Source organism: Hermetia illucens, chromosome 5 (genome assembly GCF_905115235.1).
Source record: "Hermetia illucens chromosome 5, iHerIll2.2.curated.20191125, whole genome shotgun sequence".
Taxonomy (NCBI): domain Eukaryota; kingdom Metazoa; phylum Arthropoda; class Insecta; order Diptera; family Stratiomyidae; genus Hermetia; species Hermetia illucens.
The window spans coordinates 13,576,652-13,597,197 of NC_051853.1; the positions used below are offsets into that span (position 1 = coordinate 13,576,652).

The 20,546-nt window shown below is 44.8% G+C and overlaps 1 protein-coding gene across 4 annotated transcripts in view; it reads left to right on the top strand.

Moving 5' to 3' along the window:
- Positions 1 to 20,546, top strand: part of LOC119658065 (delta-sarcoglycan) — a 93,163-nt gene that overhangs the window by 60,860 nt on the left and 11,757 nt on the right. For 2 of the 4 annotated variants that reach the window (XM_038065318.1, XM_038065319.1), the window contains exons 3-5: positions 9,557 to 10,001; positions 10,091 to 10,211; positions 10,461 to 10,722. In XM_038065318.1, the coding sequence (XP_037921246.1) occupies positions 9,557 to 10,001; positions 10,091 to 10,211; positions 10,461 to 10,722 (828 nt within the window). The remainder of the gene's footprint in view (positions 1 to 9,556; positions 10,002 to 10,090; positions 10,212 to 10,460; positions 10,723 to 20,546) is intronic. The other 2 variants (XM_038065322.1, XM_038065321.1) reach the window with 1 other exon arrangement.

Below are 20,546 nucleotides of genomic sequence, written 5' to 3' on the forward strand. Positions count from 1 at the left end.
GTCGCTGACCTTGCCAGCGGGCTACGCGAGTCTTTTCGCACACCCTCTCTAATTCTCATCCATTTTAACACTCATTCAGACTCCCTGTGGCCCCATTAGTCCATTCATTCAACTATCACACTCTAACTTATTTCCCTCACTTAATATTCTAGATAAGTTCGTTCACTCACTGGCATACTCATTCATTCCCTTCCTGACTCATTCGCAGCTTCCAACTCACTTATGTCTAAAACCCTAGAAGCCTTTTTACTTTTAAGTACTTTCCTACAGAAATCATTAAACGCGGGGAAGACTTTTTCCCCCATCAGCTCCTCAAGGGAAACAGGCCATTTCCCAAGCTCCCTCCTACATCTAATTTCCACCCTATTACGCTCATCCTCGAACGTGGGACATTCAAATAGCACGTGTAGTGCAGTCTCTTCCTCACCGCAGTCACCCTCACTGCTTCTGCTGAGTTCAAACTGAGCTAATTTGCCCCTAAAATCCCCGTGTCCCGTAAGGAATTGACTCACATAATGGTTGATATGGAGCCATTTCATTTTCACTTTCTTTGCGACATCTGGGAAGAAACATTTCGTTATTCTTCCTTTTTCGCTAATATCCCATTCCCTCTGCCATTTCTTCTTCTTCTTTCTCGCAGCCTCCCTTTTTCTTTCCTCCCCTCAGACAACCTCTTTTTGAAGACCTCTCCTTCAACCGAGAACCTGACTGCCCTCCTAAGCTTAGAGGCAAAGTGTCTTTCAATTGCCACAAGCTTTATCGGTAGCTCACCAGCTCAGCACACAGAGCATCCGTTGAGACAGTCCAGTATGCACCTGTAACTGCCATGAGCGCCATTCGTTGGGCAGATTTAACTGGCCCAATATTTGTGTCGCTCGTGAATGGTGCCCACACTACCGCTCCATACGTTAGGATGGGAACCGACAATCCTCTATATATGATGGTCTTGGCCCTATGACCTAAACCCCAATATCCTTTTGGCTTTGCCTGCTGTCTCCATCATATGCCGGCGATGGTTTGTGCTAGCACTCAACCATAACCCCAGGTAATTTAACTCTGATACGACTCGTATCGTATTTCCCTGGACTTTTAAAGTGGGATTTCTTATCCAGTTGGCACAGTTGAATGCGCAGCAACCGCAAAAATTCATTGCGTCTTTGCCAGGCTCACTAATAAAACCCAAATTGGCACTCCAACAGGTCATTGCCGCTTTCCACGATGACTAAGTGTTTGCTGTAGATGACTCCATCATCTTCTCCATCGTAAACCACAGGTAAATCTTCCTAAATGATGCTGCTTTATTAGGTTTGTGGAGTAAAACCAACTTTTATTTTTCCATCTAACCACGATGGTATCGACGAAGAGGTTGACCCTAGCCTTCACTGGCATTTTCAAAGTTCTGCCAAGGATGCCATCCAAGCCTAGGGTCTTCTTGCCACCGAACCTACCACATATTTCTCGCAGGTCCTCCTTGGTAACTGGGGGTACCACGCATTCTTTACGTTTACGCTGTTGGTGATGAGGAAAAAGAGTGTGGCAATGATTGCTCTTAATCTTTGCAACCAAGGATTTATATTGGCATCATCGCCGCCCGGAAATTGTCTGTTTTCGAATGCTGCTAATGAGGTTTCTTCTAAGCCTCCGTAAAACTGTCCTTGCCCGGAAACATGCGACTCGCAAATTTGTAATTTTGTAGATGGGCTGCTTCGAAGGAGACTGATTCCTCCCTTGTGGGCATGTAGCATCGCATACTTTCATCACGTAATCTGTGTGTCCTTTGATATGGTTTTAGCATTTGGGGGTAAGTCTGACTTGAGCGCCACAGGGGTCCCCGAAATTTTTCGCTGTCTACCCAAGGAACTTACCCAATTCTCTACAAGAGTTTTTGTTGAAGCTCGATTCGCCCTTGATCCCCATGCAAATTATCTGGAGTGAATAGTCGTCACTAACTTCCCAAGCAACTCTTTTGACTAAAACGGCGGTTACGTATACCAGGTCCACTATAGACTCCGGGTTCCTGACTCTGAAAGTTTATGAAGTCCCAACATTCGAGAGAACGACAAGTATAACTTTCAGTGGAGGATAATAGTAACAAGGGCTTCTTTTCACTTTATGTCTGATGAATACCTCTTCCGGGTGGTCCATTATTTCCCCTGGTGTGCTTGTTTTTCGCTTGGCTCCTTTCTTCCTAGATTGGCTTCGATATGGTTTACTAACTATGGCAACGCAATCATCTTTCTTGCATAGGGTTTCCGAGAGTAAGTCTTGCAACGTCTGACAGTGATTACGTTGGGGGCTCTCCTGTATTCCCGGTACAATTTAGGTTAGCTCGACAGTCCTTGTTGGTACGAACTTCTGCTCCACATCTCCTACATTGCTTCAACTTGTCATCCGTACTGGTATATTCCTTCCCAATATAATCGAAATCAAGACATTTAAAGCGCCGTTTCAGTGCGTGTTTATAAATCACATTCTAGGCTTGAAACCAAAGTCTAGCGGCAAACCCTTGACTGCCTCAGATAACTCACCTTTATCGGTTCTTTTCGGACCTAATTGAATAAGAACTCTGCCAGCCATCGTTTTCATATGGAAGATACTTCTATTTCATTGCCTTTGGGATTAATCTTAAAGGAGATTTAGCCCAAGGACTTCCACAAAGGCCTTGATTTCTGCAAGCTCTTGACTTAATAAGCAATCCTGACTTTAGGCACACGGTTTTTTGTTAGCGCGGCGGATTGTTTGTTTTTGTTCTTCTATCTGTTTTTCCTATGCCTAGGAGGCCACTTAGATGACGTTTCCCCTAGATACGTCTTCCTAGTGTCACTTTCCTCCCAGTTTGCACTGTAATGGCCAATCTGCGTTGTTGGCTATCTCCGTCTGTTAAAGGAAATGTGGTCCAGAAACTCTCCCGGTTCCTTCGGTCCGCTTTCACGCCGTTGTTGATGTTTTTCTAGAACGAAGTTACAGACTACATGTGCTTCCTATTTAGCTCTGGCAATGACAGTCGACCAGATTTCCATTCAGTTTAAGTCGAATACCATCTGCTCAGTCTCAACCATCTCCTCTGGGTTTCTTTCCGCATTGTTCTGTCAGATATCATTTTTATGTGACCGTTGGCACCCTAGACTCTCCGAGGATGTTTCATCCCTTGATACATCCAACGCTGAACGCTATGGTAAACGACACCTTTTCGTATTCCACCCAAACGCAGCCGACTCTGCCTTCTCCATGGAATTTGCATCAACGCATTGTACGTTGAGAAGGGAGCGTCTGGATCCAGAGTGCTCCCACAGACAAAACCCCTACCCATAGGTCTAGGGCTTAGCTGAACCCAAAACTCATGAACGAATTAGCGCTCGGAGCGGCACGTTAGGATCCCGAAAGGAATAACTCCTGATACACCTGATGGAAGTAGCCTTCCGAAGTGTGCTTATACTCACGGTTTGCTTTCTACCGAGTCACTTCCTTTCTGCTTGAGTTGTCGTCCGAACAAACAGTCGGAATGTATTGCGAGATACACTTTCAGCCCTTCATACACCCAACGCTGAACGCTGTGGCATTTCGCACTCTACCAACACGCTTCTCCCTCTTCTAGACGGTTTTGGTTCTTTTATTCTCCATGGGATTTATATCAGCGCGTGGTACCCAAAGAATCGGCTTGTAATTATCTGGAGCAGGAATACTCTCTCGGACAAGCTCCCGTAGGAACCACGCCTAATTGATTCCGACACGTAAGAACGAATTGGAGCTCGTTCATGGCGGTGCGGTTTGTTAATACCGATAAAATTCATTACACTGGACCAGAGTAAAGAAAGAAATGGCTCCTGATATACGCAACTATTATCACCTTGGCGAAACTAGCCTCACATCACCCTATCGACGAGTTCCGATGTGTAGCAGTCACTCACAATTCGTGAAAGACACGTAGAGGTTTCACGGTACACACGATAGTTGAATTCACGCTGAGAGGCAGATCTTTTTTGAATCATCGTCAACTACACTTACGGAACCGCTACTGGGTCTTCTTTTACTGTTCTGCACCAAGTGCCTTGGGACGACCTACTCATCGTCCATCTTGGAAGAGTGGGGTTCACTGCATAGCGTAGCCAGCAATGCAATTATGTGACTTCTGCCTTCCGAACACATCACGTTCGGATGACCGGATTGTGGGTCAACTTCGTTTGAAATTACATTAGGCCAGCGAACTTCGACCATACGACCCAAATAGGGATTGACAAAAGCTTGGAGCCTACGAGTGAGAGTGAGAGTCACTTTCCATGTACTACTTCACACGGAAATAACACTAGCACTGAACAATTTCAACTTGATTTTGGTGTTGAAATAACTTAAGTTCCCGATTTTATACAGGCAGCGAAAGCGGGTCTAACGTATTCGAGGTGTTTGAGGAAAGATATTATCTTCTATTGAACTCATCCACATTCTCCGAGAAATAATATTGGTCAGAAGATGCAACCCTAGCCCCCAGATCATATTGAGTTTTTACCTCACTGTAGCCCGTGACATCACATCTAATATCGCTCTAATGATTGCTATTAGTTTCTCTGGAAAGCCCCTCCTACGTAGAGCATTCCAGATATACTGCCTATTCACGCTGTCGAAAATGTTCTCGAAACCGATTAAAAGCAGATGAAGGGCAGATCTAACGTCCGCACACTGTTCCATAATTATCCGTTGATGTGGTCAATACAGGAGGATCCGGAGAGGAAACCAGCGTGCCTCCTGCCGATCAAACTTTCAAAATATTGTTGCATGCGTTCCGGGATTACCTTTGTGATGGCAGGGAACACGCAGACATCCATCCAATTGCCGCCCCAAAAACGAGTGGCCTTTGGAATCTTAGCGACCATCCCCTTCTTCCACTCTTCGGGAAAGGATCTCGGATTTTCAAGATTTTTATACAAGTGCAAGTAGTAGATCTGTAAATGCAAATAACTCTAGGGGTGGGGAGAAACCGTCAAGGTTAGGGAGGGCAGGGGTGGGGTAGGTGTCGCAAAGAATGTTGGACTCCCGCAACGGTACGTCGTCGGAGTACCAATTAAACACCTTCCCGCCGTCATAGAGCTAGCCTGAAACTCTCCCGCTTGCGGAACCTTCAAATCGGGGACTTCCTTTCACTAACGGGCGGGGGGAGGAGTAAGGGAACTATAAGTTCAAGAAACACCCTGCCATCCAGTTCCTCCACCGGTCGAGCTTTACTTTCTTAGCAAGGAGAAGGACCCGAACATAATGGGTAACATGGTTCTATCTGGCAGCACACCTCAGTATCTCCTCGACACACTTGTCTGAAGAGAGATACCCTGTGTTTAAATAGAGCTGCTGACGAATCCCATCCCACGTTTCACAAGGAAAAAAAGTGTGATGGGTGTGCAAAACACACTACTCTCCATGTTCACCTATAATCTGAAATTCTGTCCAGGAGCTCCTTCAACTCCTTTAGCCCGTTTTTCAACCATTTGCTGACGTTTTTCTGGAGGAACGTCGCATATCGCATGTGCTTCACAACTGCCGCGCATTTCTGAATAAGCCTTTCCTCTTCAGCTTGTGCCATAGTAGTCGATAGCTCCCCCACTCGATTTATATTCGAAACTGTTTGGTTAGTTTCGGTGGTTTCCACTGTGCTTCTTTTCGCAATCAAAGCACTGCTGGGTGTCCGTCTTCATTGCAGGAGCCACATCACTTTGCGAGTCCTCCTCTTTGTCTGCGCATCCCAATGTCTCGTCGGGTATTTCAGCTCTTGTTGAGTCCTTCGCTGGGGATGGTGACGCATTTTCGTGCTACGTACAAACACAGCCAGCTCATTCTCCATTTCCTTTTGTTTTGTTTTTGTTCGCCATTTAAGTTATAGGAGTTCGAGCGCGTCACATCTGCCATTACTCGCAGTGGTCATTAAAACTGGCAATCTCTTCGGTTCATCGATCCGCTTTCACGATTATTTAGTCAGCCAGATCTTATGTTGTCCCTTCGAAACGTAGCCAACGACCCCCACTCCCTCCGCCAGCACCAAAGAAAATAACATTTTTGATGGCAGCAAAATGCTCATCGATACCCTCAGGTGGGTTGCTCATTATATCTGCCATTCCATCAGCAATATAGTCCTCCCACTGCCGAGCGACAGCTGGATCAGACAAGCGGTTGATGTTGCACTTGAGGGATCATAGCTCCCTAGCCCTAGTTGGAAACGGCGAACGCAACACGCAAACAAACGTAAGCGACCATCAGATGATGATCCCTTTCTAGGTCGATGTTAGCGCCTTACTGGTGAAAGCAAAGTGGTAAACCTGATTGCCCGTATGGTGTTGCTCAGTTGAAACTCAAATGACTTCATGTTAGGTTCTGTGTTCAAACAATGTCACACCAATTACAAGGGGGTGCAAGTTGCAGAAATCCATGAACCTTCCATCATTATCGTTACGGTTGCCAAAACCGTGATTCCGCATCAAATGCCCGAGCAAGGTGCTGTCGAAGCCCTTGGCATTCAGACTACCCATCACATTCACCATGTAATACTTAGGAAGCCTCGTAGAAGTCATCTTTCTCCACTGTATCGGAAATCTCCGTTGATGCATTGAACTGTACAATTATGATGTTTCTTAACCTCGATCTGTATCTGGCAGTCAGAATGCTATTCGGCCCCCAAGTGAAGAGAGCACACCTTCTGGTAGCCGTCAGAAACAACGCGATACCGTATTCTTGTCTGCTACCATTTGGCTTTCTAGTGTCCAAAAGCGCCGTCCAAAAAGCTGTAAGAGATAGAGGAGTATTCTCCAGAGTTCCACCATCTTACTTAGTTTAGACTCAGATTGTCCAGCTTATATCGTTGGAATCCTCGCTCACTTGTAGAAGACGAGGATTTTGGGGACCCACGTTACCATTGTCGAGGAGAGTGCGCACCTAACATAAATCAATGACCATCCGTTCTCGATAGGTTGGTCTTCGATGTGAGGTAAAGTTAAAAAATTAACAGGCTGCTACCCCACGAACTTCTATCCCTTTTAGTCGCCTATTACGATAAACAGGGAAGACTTTGAGTATATTATTAAGCCCCGACTTTCGATCCGATTAGATTGTTGCGTCAACGTGTGTTCAACAATATTTAATATTTCCTATAATCACCGCATCTCGTGAGGAATTTTAGCTGGTGATAGTTCAATTCTTTGTACTATTCGTCAGCCCATTCCTCAATACACAGGATCAGCACAACGGCCATTCTTAAAGTTGTACCTTGGTCACTGCTATCTATTTTGCAACCGTTTTCTAATTCTAATGATTTCAGTCAACCTTTTGCGGAGTGCCGTCTTCACGTACTCGAAGAGGAACGATCAGGTCTGAGTCTACAAGGAACTCAACTGAAGTGGCTGTTGCCACGGAACCTTGTCGTAGGCCATGTGAGAGCATATGTTTAGGGAGAATCCCTGGACGATATGTATTTGGCTCGATTATCTGTGGTAGGCCCCTTGCAGAGCTTCTTGTGGGCTCAAGCGTGAAGTTACGCTGTACAGCTCAGGCGTCGTACCCGTAGGTGTTAGATGGTCATTGCACCGATTGGTATGAATGCTGTGTCAGTCATAGCAGGGCTCTGATTGTGGTCTCTAAATCAATCACGTATCCGGTGAGGACCGTGGGATCAGCCTACACGACAAGTGCTCATGGTAAACCCACAAAATGCACAATTGCTTTTTGGAAGTATGCAGTTACCTCTGGTATATTTTTGCCCCTTCTCTTGTGGAAGCACTTCTCCTCAATCGCTAGAAAATCCATAGGAATCATTTCTGAGAAGAGCGAGAAAGTAGTCCTTCGTCTTTATCCTAATTACACTGTACAATTCTGGGTAATTGCAGGGTACACCGAACTTCCTTATCTTTGATCCACGATGCTGGCCAAAGCTTTCGCCCAGACAAGAGTTTACAATGGGATTGTACCATTCAGGTCGCAACCAGTCTGTGACTGTATGATCCTCATCATCATCATCGACGGCGCAATAACCGGTCAAGACCTGCCTTAATAAGGAACTCCAGACATCTCGGTTTTGCGCCGAGGTCCATCTATTCGATATCCCTAAAAGCTGTCTGGCGTCCTGGCCTACGCCATCGCTCCATCTTAGGCAGGGTCTGCCTCGTCTTCTTTTTCTACCATCGAAATTGCCCTTATAGACTTTCCGGGCTGGATCATCCTCATCCATACGGACGACCGTAACCTATTGAACCGGATTTTATCCACAACCGGAGGGTTATGGTATCGCTAATAGATTTCGTCATTATGTAGGCTACGGAATCGTCCATCCTCATGTAAGGGGTCAAAAATTCTTTTGTCTTGCCTTCATTGATGTGCAGCCCAAGATCTCGTGCCGCCTGCTGGATCTGGATGAAGGCAGTTTGTACGTCTCGGGTGGTTCTTCCCATGATGCCGATATCGTCAGCTTAGGCCAGTAGTTGGGTGGACTTAAAGAGAATCGTACCTCTTGGTAGGATCCTCGATATAAAGCGCCATTTCTCACTAAACATGAGCCAGCCTCTTTATCATTAATTTTGAGCCGACTTGAAGGTTACCAATCAGGACATCAAGAATTTGTCTTTTCTGCGATTGGTTTATAACCAGCGCCACCATAATGTCTTCGTCGCTAAGCACAGTTTCTAGAGGGTGCAGTTCATTCAAAGTTTCCTTCTTTTGGAACAATATGCAAGTGGTTTTCGTATATCTATAGATGCATAGGTGCAGCATATTCGCACACATCCTCCAAAAATTCCCTTATCTACAAGCCATAAGCGCAAAGAGCTATATAAACAGAAAATGTCAGAGATGTTTCGATGTATAATATATATGCTCTTCCGTCATTGACAGTAAATTTACTATTAAAAAAAGTCAAGCGACGACGGCTTTACGGTTTCTTACCAGGGCAGAGGCAAATCGTCAGACGCTGCCTCACCTCTGCCCTGGGAGCAGCGCGAGCGAAGTGGCTAGCAGATGGCAAGTGCTCTGACATGCCTACGGTCACGCTGCTCCCAGGGCAGAGGTGAGGCAGCGTCTGACGATTTGCCTCTGCCCTGGTAAGAAACCGTAAAGCCGTCGTCGCTTGACTTTTTTTAAAAAAGTTTGGGTGCAAGCCCTGCGAGGGGTCCGTGGACCAGGAAAGAAGGAGTAAGTTGCTCTTCAATTGGTCCGGTCCTGCATTAAGTTGATGCGGACTTAGGACCCCCTTCATTCCTAAAACGAAAATTTACTATTGTCGAAAAGTAGAATACAGTATTTCAAGATGCCATCCATTATCTGAATTCAGTTCGGTTTTCGGTGTAGCCTCTCCTCAGTTGACACAAAATTCATCGACAACTGGAACTATCTAGATAGTTAAACACGGCTAGGGTATTGGTTGATATAATGGATGCCAAATCTTGAGTGCTCCTTAATCCTTCCAGATTAACTACTATCGTTCCTATCCCTCTATCTCTAAGAAGCATTTCATATAGCGCAAACTAATTTGCATGCTCTGAACAATCCATCTGCAAACATATTAATATTCACTACCTTGCTCTGCATACAGCAATCCGAACGTTTATCAATCGTCAGGTGAACGTCAGCCTTCATTAGCAATTATGAACTCATCATCAGCATCCGTCAATACGAATCATCATCATCAGCAGCAACAACTCCAACACCCATCCATCAGCAATAACAATACCAACAGCCTAGGCCACAAGAAGAACAACAATGCAGGGACGAGTCCCGGTAGCCATCGTCATGATACCACGATGACCAGTTCAGCCCTGGGAGGCGCCTCTATGAGCACCGGAATCTCCAGCCAGAGACAAGCAGTAATCGGCCACACAACAGGTGCCGACCCCTCCTCCGAGATACATGGATTCCATCTGAGTCTCCACGGGTGGCGAAAGAAATGCCTTTATGTCCTCATCTTAGGATTAATGATCCTTATCATAGTCAATTTAGTGCTAACGCTCTGGATACTAAAAGTCATGGAATTCTCATCGGTAATTTATGACCCTGCTCCCGTAGAATCCTTGAATTTTTCATTAATTCCCTTTATCCTGTAATTTTTTTCATTGTTGACTTGGAGCAGGAAGGAATGGGTCAATTGAAAATTGTAGCAGGTGGAATTCAATTATCCGGACAAGCCTTAATTTTGGACATATTACGAGCGAGTACGATTCGCTCCAGGCACGGCCAGCCTATCTCCATAGGTAAGACTTGAAGAATTTCGGGTGGAGAATTCAGAAGGATGCAGACACGGAAGATCAGGATGTCTGTGGAAAACATCCTCTTGAATTGCGTACACAAATTAGTCAGCCTCCTTCTCTGTTCTCCTTTTTAAATTTTTTGTTTATACGTTGATTGGAATTTAGATAGAATTTTGAACTAGGATATTTTTGATCCTTTTTACGCTCCCATTACATCCTCTCATAAATGTTTGCAATCTCGACAATTTCCAGAATCATCACGTAATTTTTCAATCAATACACGAGATGCCAACGGTCTTGTGGAAAACCATCTGTTCTTGGGACATGATCGACTTGAATGCCTTACGAAAGGATTTCGAATAAACGACAGCCACGGCGGAAATTTATTTTCCGTAAATCGCAATGAAGTGGTCATAGGAGCACATACGCTGAAAGTTGATGGTGAAGGTGGCGCCATTTTTCGGGAATCAATACAAACAACACATGTTCGAGCTGATGCAGGACGAGAATTAAAGTGAGTGTTGAAGTAGGGATTTGCTAGGATAAAAATTGACTATGATTTTAAGGAGGGTCATTGGGAGAAAATTCCAGGCTGGAGTGAAAATTATGAGGAATGTGGGCCCCGGGGAAATTTTAAGTAATGGTTTTCAATCACAAGGACGACATTCATATAAAAATTAAATTAGATTTCTTTTTCGTTTCTAGTAAATGTCGGGAATGTTCGGTTTACTGTCTGTCTGTCTATCACACGAATTTTTTTCAGAAAAGGTTATAGCGATTGACACCAAATTTCCTAGAAAGGTCGAACTGTGATCGCTCAAGCACACAGGGAGTTACATCATTCTACGCCGAATTTAAGGGGGGCAGGAGTTCCATACGTGCAAAAAGGGGTGGTTTTAAGTCGTTATCGTAGTTGATGATGAAGACCAGAATGCATTATAAGTTTTAGTATACAACATGATGAGATCCATGAAAAACAGGACGCATTATAGGATTGAGAGTGGTTGAGGTCCGAAAAACCAAGCTTTAGGGTTCCTTCGTGTGAACTAAAAGGTTGTCTGCATCCTCTTTCCGAACGGCCCCCAGCCCAGATCAGAAAGTCGATAGTTTAAAGGTATCTAAGACAGTGTGGATCAGGTACTTCTCCACGACTCTCCACGACAAGAACGGGGATAGCAGGAAATACCGCGCCGCGAAGAAACTGAAACTGTATTATAATCTGACTGTAGCCTCCTTGGTGCTAGAATGAACTTAAGGGGGGTTTGCAGCCAATTACTAAAAGGTCTAGTTATATACTATTATTAAATTTATTGGAATAGATATTGGTATGGAGGGTATCTCGGAGCCTAGGAATCATATAGCGGCAGCCTCTTGATTTTTTTCAATTTTTTTGGTTGGGTTGTTTCTGAAATCCATTTCGTCCCCCCGTACTCCACACTTTTCCAACAAATGCCAAAACTAAGACAGGCTTCAGCAAATACTAGCCGAGTCCTTCCATTTGAAACCCCATATGACTATAGTTGATGAAAAAAATGCATTCCCCTTTTATATATATGTCGCCTTAGAGAGCAAATCTCATTGAAGAGATGCTTGAAGTGTCTGTTGTACGCACATCTAGCGAGAGCGCGCACAAGTGAGGTTGATCGGTCTTACCGATGCAGGCGTTGTGGAGAAACAGGTCACATTGACGGGATTGTAACAAACATCCCAAATGCATGTTATGTGATGGAAAGGAGGACCTGGACAACGGGCATATTACCGGAAGCGGCAAGTGTCCCGAATTAAAAAAGACGCTAAGTGCAGCGGGTCACGCAAGATCTGCTCTCACAGACCACCCATGAATCATAGGTGCAAGTGGGTATAATAAGCGAACTCTATAGAAACCCTAACAATAATGGATTAAAATAAATAAAATAAATTAAAAGTCTATTCTTAATGTTTAGTTTCTTAGATCTAATTAAAGGGTAAAGGTATTTCAGCGTACCTGTGCATGCATCTCTTTTCAACTTTATGTGTTTTCTCCAATTTAGTCTGCTGTCGAAAGTCAGTCCTAAATATTTCGCTGTTGGTTTCCAATCGATGGGCTGATTTTCGATTTAGATTTTCCCCGGTTTCTGTTCTCTCTTTCTTGTGATGAAGATTGCCTGGGTCTTCTCCGGGTTTATTTTTATCTTCCACTTTTTGAAGTATTCCAACATTGTGTTGGTTGCCTTCTGAAGATTGCTTGTGATGAGGAGTGCCTGTTTCGATGTGTGGAAGAGGCATGTGTCGTCCGCGAATAAGGAGATCCCTGTGAAGCGGTTAAATTGTCTTGGAATGTCCGCCGTGAATACTGTGTATAACAGCGGGGAAAGCGGCGATCCTTGGGGTACCCCTGCCTCTATTCTTTTTTCCGTTGATTGGTGCCCCTCCAGGGCCACCCTAAAACTTCGACCTGCAATAAAGGATTGGATCAGTCTTATCATTGAATCAGATATTTTAAATTTCTTTAATTTGGCTAAGAGCCCTGCGTGGCAGACTTTATCGAAAGCTTTCGATATATCGAACATTATTAGTCCGGTCGATTTCCGCTTGTTCAAACCACTGCGAATGTGCTGGACTACTCTGGCCAGTTGCAGCTCGCATGAATGATCTCGTTGGAATCCGTATTGTTCCTCTGGGATGATGTTGAGCTCGTTGAGTTGATCCTGCAGTCTGCTCCGTATTACCCTTTCTGCAATTTTTCCAATTGTTGGAAGTAGGCTGATGGGTCTCCAGTTCTGTGAGAAGGTTGGGTTCTTTCCCGGCTTCGGCAGAAGGATGATGATGGACTTTTTCCATCCTTTTGGATATGTTCTGAGACGGAGTACTGCATTTATTACTGCGGTGATTGATTCGGCGATGTTATTCGGTGCATTCTTGATGCATTCGTTTGTAAGCATATCCCATCCTGGGGCTTTTTTGCTGCTTAGTCCATGGATGATGGTGGTTTGGTCTTCCACCTGATCTGTTTGCAGTTCCCAGTCTTCTCTTTGTGTTGAGTCATCTTGTGTCTCTGTTTCTGACTCGTACTCTTCTTCAGATGCGTCGTCCGATGCGGTGTTCTCCCTGAACTGGAATTCGACTGAGTCCGCAAACGCTTCGGCCTTTCCCTCTTTATAGAATTCAAGGCCATTGGGACCATGAATTGTAGGCATTTGCCTTCTTGAGCCTCTTTTAAAATATTTGCTGAGCCTCCAGAAGTTGTTGCTTCCCGGCTCTAAGTTTTGGAGGAAGTATTCCCACTGTTCGTTCCTGAATCGGTCAATGTCATCTCTGATGACGTTAGTGAGCCGATTCGCTTCTCTTTTCAGATTGAGATCTCCTGTCATTCTTCCTCTTTTTCTGATGCGATTTCTCTCCCTTATTCTTTCTTTAATATTTCTTGGGAGCCGGAAGTATTGTTGGTCGTTTACTTCTATCTCCGTTGAGCTCTCCTGCTTGGCTGAAGTTAGTTGGGCGGTTAGGTTTTTAATCTCTGTCTCTACCTGCTCCGAAGTTTCTAGTTTTGAGGTTGTGGTGTATTGTCTTAGAATGTGGCGGTAGGTGTCCCAGTTGGTGGTTTTTATCATTTTCGGCGGATTTTCAATATATATATTGTATATTGAAAATAACACCGGTTTGTGGTCCGACGAGAGGTCGTCCAACACGTTGATTGTGATGTGGTTGTTGTAATTCTTTGTAATAGCCACATCGATTATGGTGCCGGTCGTGCTGCGTCCATAATGTGTTGGTTCCTCTGGTGCGAGAATAGTTGCTCCGTTTCCGTTTAGGAAAGTGAGCAGTTCTCTCGCCAGTCTCGATGACGCGCGTTCAGATCCCCGGCAAGAAAAGTCGGTTTGTCCTCGTTGAGTAGCAGTTGAAGGTCCTCTGAAAAATTATCTGCTGATGGTGGACGATAGGCTGATATAATTTTTATATCAGCTGGTCCTGTCCTTGCCTCGATGACTGTAGCTTCCATTCCAGTGATGAGTGGTGTTTCCAGGCGGTGATGCTCGATGCTTCTCTTAATGAGGACTGCGGTTCCTCCTCCACGGCCAGTAAGTCGGTCATTTCTATCTATGTCGTAGTTGGGTACTTTAAGTGGGTCTGTTGGTTTGAGGAACGTTTCCTGGATGAGTAGTATATCTACTTCTGCCTCGTAAAGGAATTCTTTCAATTCTCCCATTTTTCCTTTTACGGAATTTGCGTTCCATGAGATAATGTTAAGCTTAATGCTTACCATGGTGGATCTTAGTTGGGTTGCCTAGAGGGATCTGAGAGCTAAACAGGTTTTGGATCATTTTAGTCATCATTGACAACATCATGTTTTGTATCTGTGCTTGCATGCTGCTCAGCACTTGATCCATTTGCACAGGCTTCGGGTTCGCTGAGGAAGAGGGAGTTTTCGGTGCTGTTGGAGTTTTTCCTGTCGGTTTGTTGATTGGTTGTGTTACCTGTGATACCTGTGGAGAAGGATTAGATTTCGTCATCTGGGCGAAGGATTTCTTAATATTTTTAGGGTTTTTTGGACATCCGCCGTAGCTGGCTGGATAATCCCCTTTGCAGTTGGTGCAGGTTGCCTTCTGCTCTTGCTTCCTCTCGCATTTGGAAAAGTGATGCGATCCCTCGCATTTAACGCAACGTGCGTCGGCGAAACAGTTGTTCGCAGAGTGTCCAAACTGCTGACAGTTATGGCACTGCGATTGGGAAGTCGCATCGATTTGACATTGTATATGCCGGTTTCGTTTTTCGGCATTAACACTTTTAACAGTCTGGAGGTCCCGTTCTTCATTTTTATGAAGAAACACTCTATAGGATGGAAGCCCTGATCCTCAAGGTCTTCCTTCACATCTTCGGGCGCTATTCCCTCGAGCCCCCGGATTATAATGTTGATGTTCTTCTTTTCTGGGAGAAGATATGTGTGGAATTGAATTCCACTTTCTCTAAAGAATTTAGTGATCTTCCGGTGGTTGCTCGGCTGCTCTGGAGTTATTCTCACTCCCAGATGAATCCTCCTCGCGTGAAGGATATTAATTTTCCTTTTTCGCAGCTCTTTCTCAATGGCTGGCCATTTTGATGGCTGCCTTAAAATCACGGGTACCGTGCCCTTTTCGGCTTCTTTAGCCTTAGGACTTTCTTGTCCTGAAGGCTTTGGCTTTTCCGGTGACTTCACTACGGTTTTTTTAAAAAAAAGTGGGCGGAAGAGTTGGCACTGGTTTCGGTGGCGGCAGAGGTGGAAAGTCCACATCTTCCTTCTCCTCGGTGGCGGTGTTGTCCGTGTTGTCGGTGGACATCTCCTCTTCCGATGAGGAGTTACTTTCAGAGTCCGACACTTGTGGACTCTCGAGACGCAAACGCTTGCCGTTTTCTTTCTTCTCCCTGTTTTGCAGGTCTATTGACTCCTGCAAGCTTTTAATGAGGGCTATCAGACCCTCGTTCTGCTTCCGCTGCTCTTCTATCTCAATTTTCGCAGCGGCTAGCTGTTTATTAATTTCATCCAGACTGCGTTGCAGACTGGCGATTAGCTTTTCTTGGGATTGATCCGATAGTAATCGGACCTCTGGGGCTTTCTGGGCCCTTCATCTCCATAACGATTTCTGCTGAAAATTCTTCAAAAAAAACAAAACCTATTTTCTACCCACAAAAACTTAACACTATCCACGCTTATCACTAAAGGGTACCTAAAAGATAACCACTCCTGAAAAAAGAAAATAAATTTGTAATTAGCAATTCTCAAAAACTTTTACCACTCTGCTGCTGTCCAAAGACGTCTGCTGCGTTCGGCTGAACTCTCAAGAATAAAAAAGCAATTGACGAGCAAACTTTCATAGATGTGTGGTTGAACCAGGACACTATACAAGGTACACTATCGGAAAGAGCCCTCCATATCACAAAGTGTATCGCGAAAGCATGCGACTCATCAATGCCGACATGATATACAGTAGAAAGCCCAACTGCTGGTGGAATAGCGAATTGTCAGATCTTCGGTCGATGTGCCATCGGACCAGACAAGCGGTTCAGAGAGCACCAAGAGGGTGAAACAGCGAGCTTACAAGGAAGCCCGAAGAAACCTGAAGCTGGATATACAACGAAGCAAAAGGGACTGCTTCAAGCAACGCTGCGCAGAGGCGGATATAGACGTATGGGGAAGCGCCTGCAGGGTTGTGATGGGGAGATTTAGAGGTTAGGCAGCTCCACAATTTACATGTCTCGATCTCCTACTGATAATCGTTCAGGGTTTGTTCCCTCAGGGGAACACAATGGGTTACACTCATATACATCTGTATGTGGACACAATGGGGAAAATGTGGAAAGAATAATCTACAACAGATTGCTCCCGGCTATAGAAAGTCTGGGAAGCTTATCAGGCCGACAATTCGGCTTCCATATGGCCAAATCGACGGCTTAGCTGAAAATGCGATGCACGAATGGGTGCCACTGGCAAGTATTGTGATGTGATTACCCTTAACGTGCGAAATGCGTTTAAGTCCGCCAGTTGGAATCTTCTAAGGAGATCATTGGCGGCAATTGGTGTACAAAGTTACTTAACTGCGCTAGTCGACAGCTACTTAACAGAAGGCTCTGGTACGACACAGATAATGGGAGCAAAGAATACATTGTCTACGCGTGTGTTCCACAGGGCTCTATACTGGGCATATTGCTGTGGAAAACCATAGAGTACCTCAGGGACCGCGCCTCATTGAAAACTAAAGCAGAGGAATCAATGATCGATGTTGTGATCCGTCGTGGATCTTTCATCCCTCAATCGCAGCAATCGGGTCTGCAGGTTCACAGCTCCACGCGCGCGGTACAGATTGTTCCATGTCAATATACTTTCTGTGCTACTACATGGGGGGAGAACATGGAAAATAGCCGTCATTGCTATTCGGAAATTCTGAGCTTTCGCTAACTCAGGTTTACGTTGTACCATCGGAGTACCCAGACTGAGAAGATACAAAAAATTAATTCTAGGATTACATACCCGTGGATAAGATGGGCCTCCAGAATTTGCAGTGAATAGTTTACACGTTAAGAAACTCCACAACTCCATTGTGCCCAACTATCCTAGGATGACCGACTATCCTGGGATGAACAACGAATGGGCCGCCCTACTCGGCGGAGAACTATGCAGAACGAGTGCAAGCTTTTCAGAAAATCGTGGGGTTAACTGAAGCACAATGCCATTAATTGAAAACGATAAGCATAGGATTGGCTGATATGGCAGTTTGTGGGAAACTCATGCAATATATGTATCTAAACGAAAGTAGGAATCAGCCTTTCTTACGGAAATTGGGGGAGTCGTTATTGGGTACTCCCAGACTATTCTTTTGGATCTTAGACTATGTAATCCCTACACCACATAGATGCCATGTGGGGATTTCTATTGTACAAAAAATCATCCCTAATAACATAGGATATAAATAGTATAGATCCCACCTAATTTTCCAAGCGGAAAGTCAAAAGAAAGTAACAGACAATCTGGCACGGCCTTTGTTGCAGAAAATTCGGTCAGCTGGGGCTTGACATCAATCCCATTGGTGAGCGCACATATGAAATCTGCATCGAGCTAGAATTCTCCAGCAAAGAGTAAGGAGGACTTAATCAATGACAATGCTTTTCCGAGGGCAGGGGGATTCCTCTAAGTTCCCTCTGCGTGTTTGGTTTAATTCGATATTATTCAAAGAGTACATAGTGAGTGCGAATTTAGATATTTATATCGGTATTCAAGGAGGGAGGAGTACTGTCGAGAAGATCTACATCTAAATGGTCTTCACTGTAGGATTTTATTCGATATCTTCAAGGATGTCGTCTGTCAAAATTGGGGTGCATGTCAAAAGGAGGCCGCCGCATTGATTGTCGTGCCATGTGCTCAAGGGAATCACCTGATATCTTTTAGTTTTGTGGCAGATGAATTTGGGATATTCTGTATCTAATTGATTAATGAGTCTGTGAATGAAGATGAAAGGTTCTTTCTGAAGGTTAAACATCTACAATTATTCTATAACGGCAGCTGGAATGGAAAGATGACTACAAGCAATGATGACATTTGTTGCTCTCTTTTGATACCAACCATGATTTGGGAATGACCCCTGCAGACGGTCCTTACAATGGAAATGGCGTTTCTGTACTGCCTCATGCCTGTACTGCCTATGGTCAACATGGGATAGGTACGACTTTGAGAATTTGGAACCACGAGGGTAATGCAAGCTAGTTTTTCAAAGGGTCTTATTCGGAGGTTTTACTCTTCGGAGGTTGCGTTTACTGATGGGTAACTTAGACTTGGTTGTAGAGACGCTGGTCATCATTTTGATGAACCTGGAATATATCCTGTAGCACGGTGGTCGCTTTCCATGAACAATGCTACTGATACTCTGATTGCTAGTTCCAATCCGGGCATGGGGGAAATTTAACCGTCTTTTGCTGAGACATCCGAGATTTCATTTCCGTCTATACCACAGTGACGAAGTACGCAGCTGGATACAATGCTCCGAATAAATAGATAAAGGGCTATAAATTGAGAGTGAGATAAGTGGCAATAGTCAGGAAGCGATAAACGCCCACTTCAACAAATAGCAATCTCCGCGTTACCCGAGCATAAATTCACCTATTTAAAGACTTGTTTTTATCCAGGGCAGAGGCAATTCATTAGACGCTGCCTCACCTGCCACAGTCATTTATTAGAGGCCACTTTAGGGCCTTACAACAGCTTCGTGTTGCAGGGTGTGCCAAATCTCTCCCTCCCACTTCTGTTACCTGTTCTTCCGGAAGGTGTACTTACAAGAAGGGCTAAAGCAGTAACGCTTCGAATGTTTTACGAGCCTCTTATATTCATGCTGTGAGTTCCAGGAGTTTAACTTGCCTTCATTCTTATTGCTTTTACAAGCACACAATCTGTTTTTTTTCCTAAGTTTCTGCAGTTCTTGATTCCACCAGAAAACCGCACTCCTTCTCTAATGTTCTGCGCCAACTGCCCTTGGGGTGACCCACTCGTCGTTTATCATGGATGAGCAGATTAGTGGATTATCATCCCTCCTTAATTATCCATTGCCACTTCCGCCTTCCAATCACGGTGCGTACGGGTCACAAACCTGCGAACCGACCGAGTTCTTCGTTTGAGATAGTGTCAGGGAAGTGTTGGCGAAGGCTTGGAGCTTTGGAGCAACAGTGGAGTTCTCTTCCCATCTGCTGCTCCCATATAGTAACACAGGCAGAACACTAGCACAGACCAGTCTTACCTTGATTTTGGTGTTGGGATTGCATTTCCTGATTTTAGACAAGGCAGCGAAAGCGGATCTAGCACTTTTAATGCATCGGTCAACACACGGTTCGGTACCACCGTCGGAAGAAACTACGCTTCATAAATAAATAAATTGATCGATGCCTAAGATGCTCTGCCCATTAAGGCAGATAGGGAGAGTGCGATGACCCATTAGATTGAAAATCTCGGTTTTGTTGGCGTTTCTTCTCGGTTCAACTCTGCTTGCCTCTCTTTCCGGATCCATGTGGCCAAGGTCTATGATGCAATGAAAGAGGAGACAGATGTCATCGGCGTAGTCGATGGGAGTGAGGAAAGATGTCATAGTCCATTGAATTCTCTCACATCCTCCGGACAAGGCCCCATAAAGAACGCCATCGATAATAAGAGGAAATAATATCGGTGACAAAATGCAACTCTGTAGACTCCGGTTTGGATCTCAAAATTCTTCAAGATTTTACCTCGGTGCAGCACATGGCATTTTAGCCATCATATGTCACTCTGATTATGGCTATTAGTTTCTCCGAAATGCTCCTTCTGCATAGAGCGCTCCAGAAGCACTCCCTGTTCACGCTATCGAAAACTTTCTCGAAATCGATGAAGAGCACGTGTAGCGATGATCTAAATACCGCCCACTGTTTCAAAATGATCCGCAGTGTGTTGATATGATCAAGGCAACAGGATCCGGAGCGGAATCCAACCCTAGAAAAGACCTCGGATTCCAAAGATATCCGTACGAGTGGAAGTAGCAGATCTGCAGTAACTACAGGTGCAGCATTGAACATGTGGGGAGACCGTCAACCTCAGGAGTTTACTACGTTTGAGTCCATTGATGGCCGAAATGGTTTCTCTTCTGCTTGGAGAAACAGTCCGTACCCACATGTTACGGTGACTAGCCATTTCATCCACTCCGTAGGTGATACGGTTAAGAATTGTTATTGAAATGTTCTTTCGTCCTTTCCAATTGTCCACCATCGTGGATGAAAAGTCGACCGTTAATGTTAATGTTAATTATAGGACCTTCGAAAAATTTGCGACCACATGCAAGCTCTTTCGTGATGCGGTATACACTTCTGAAACCA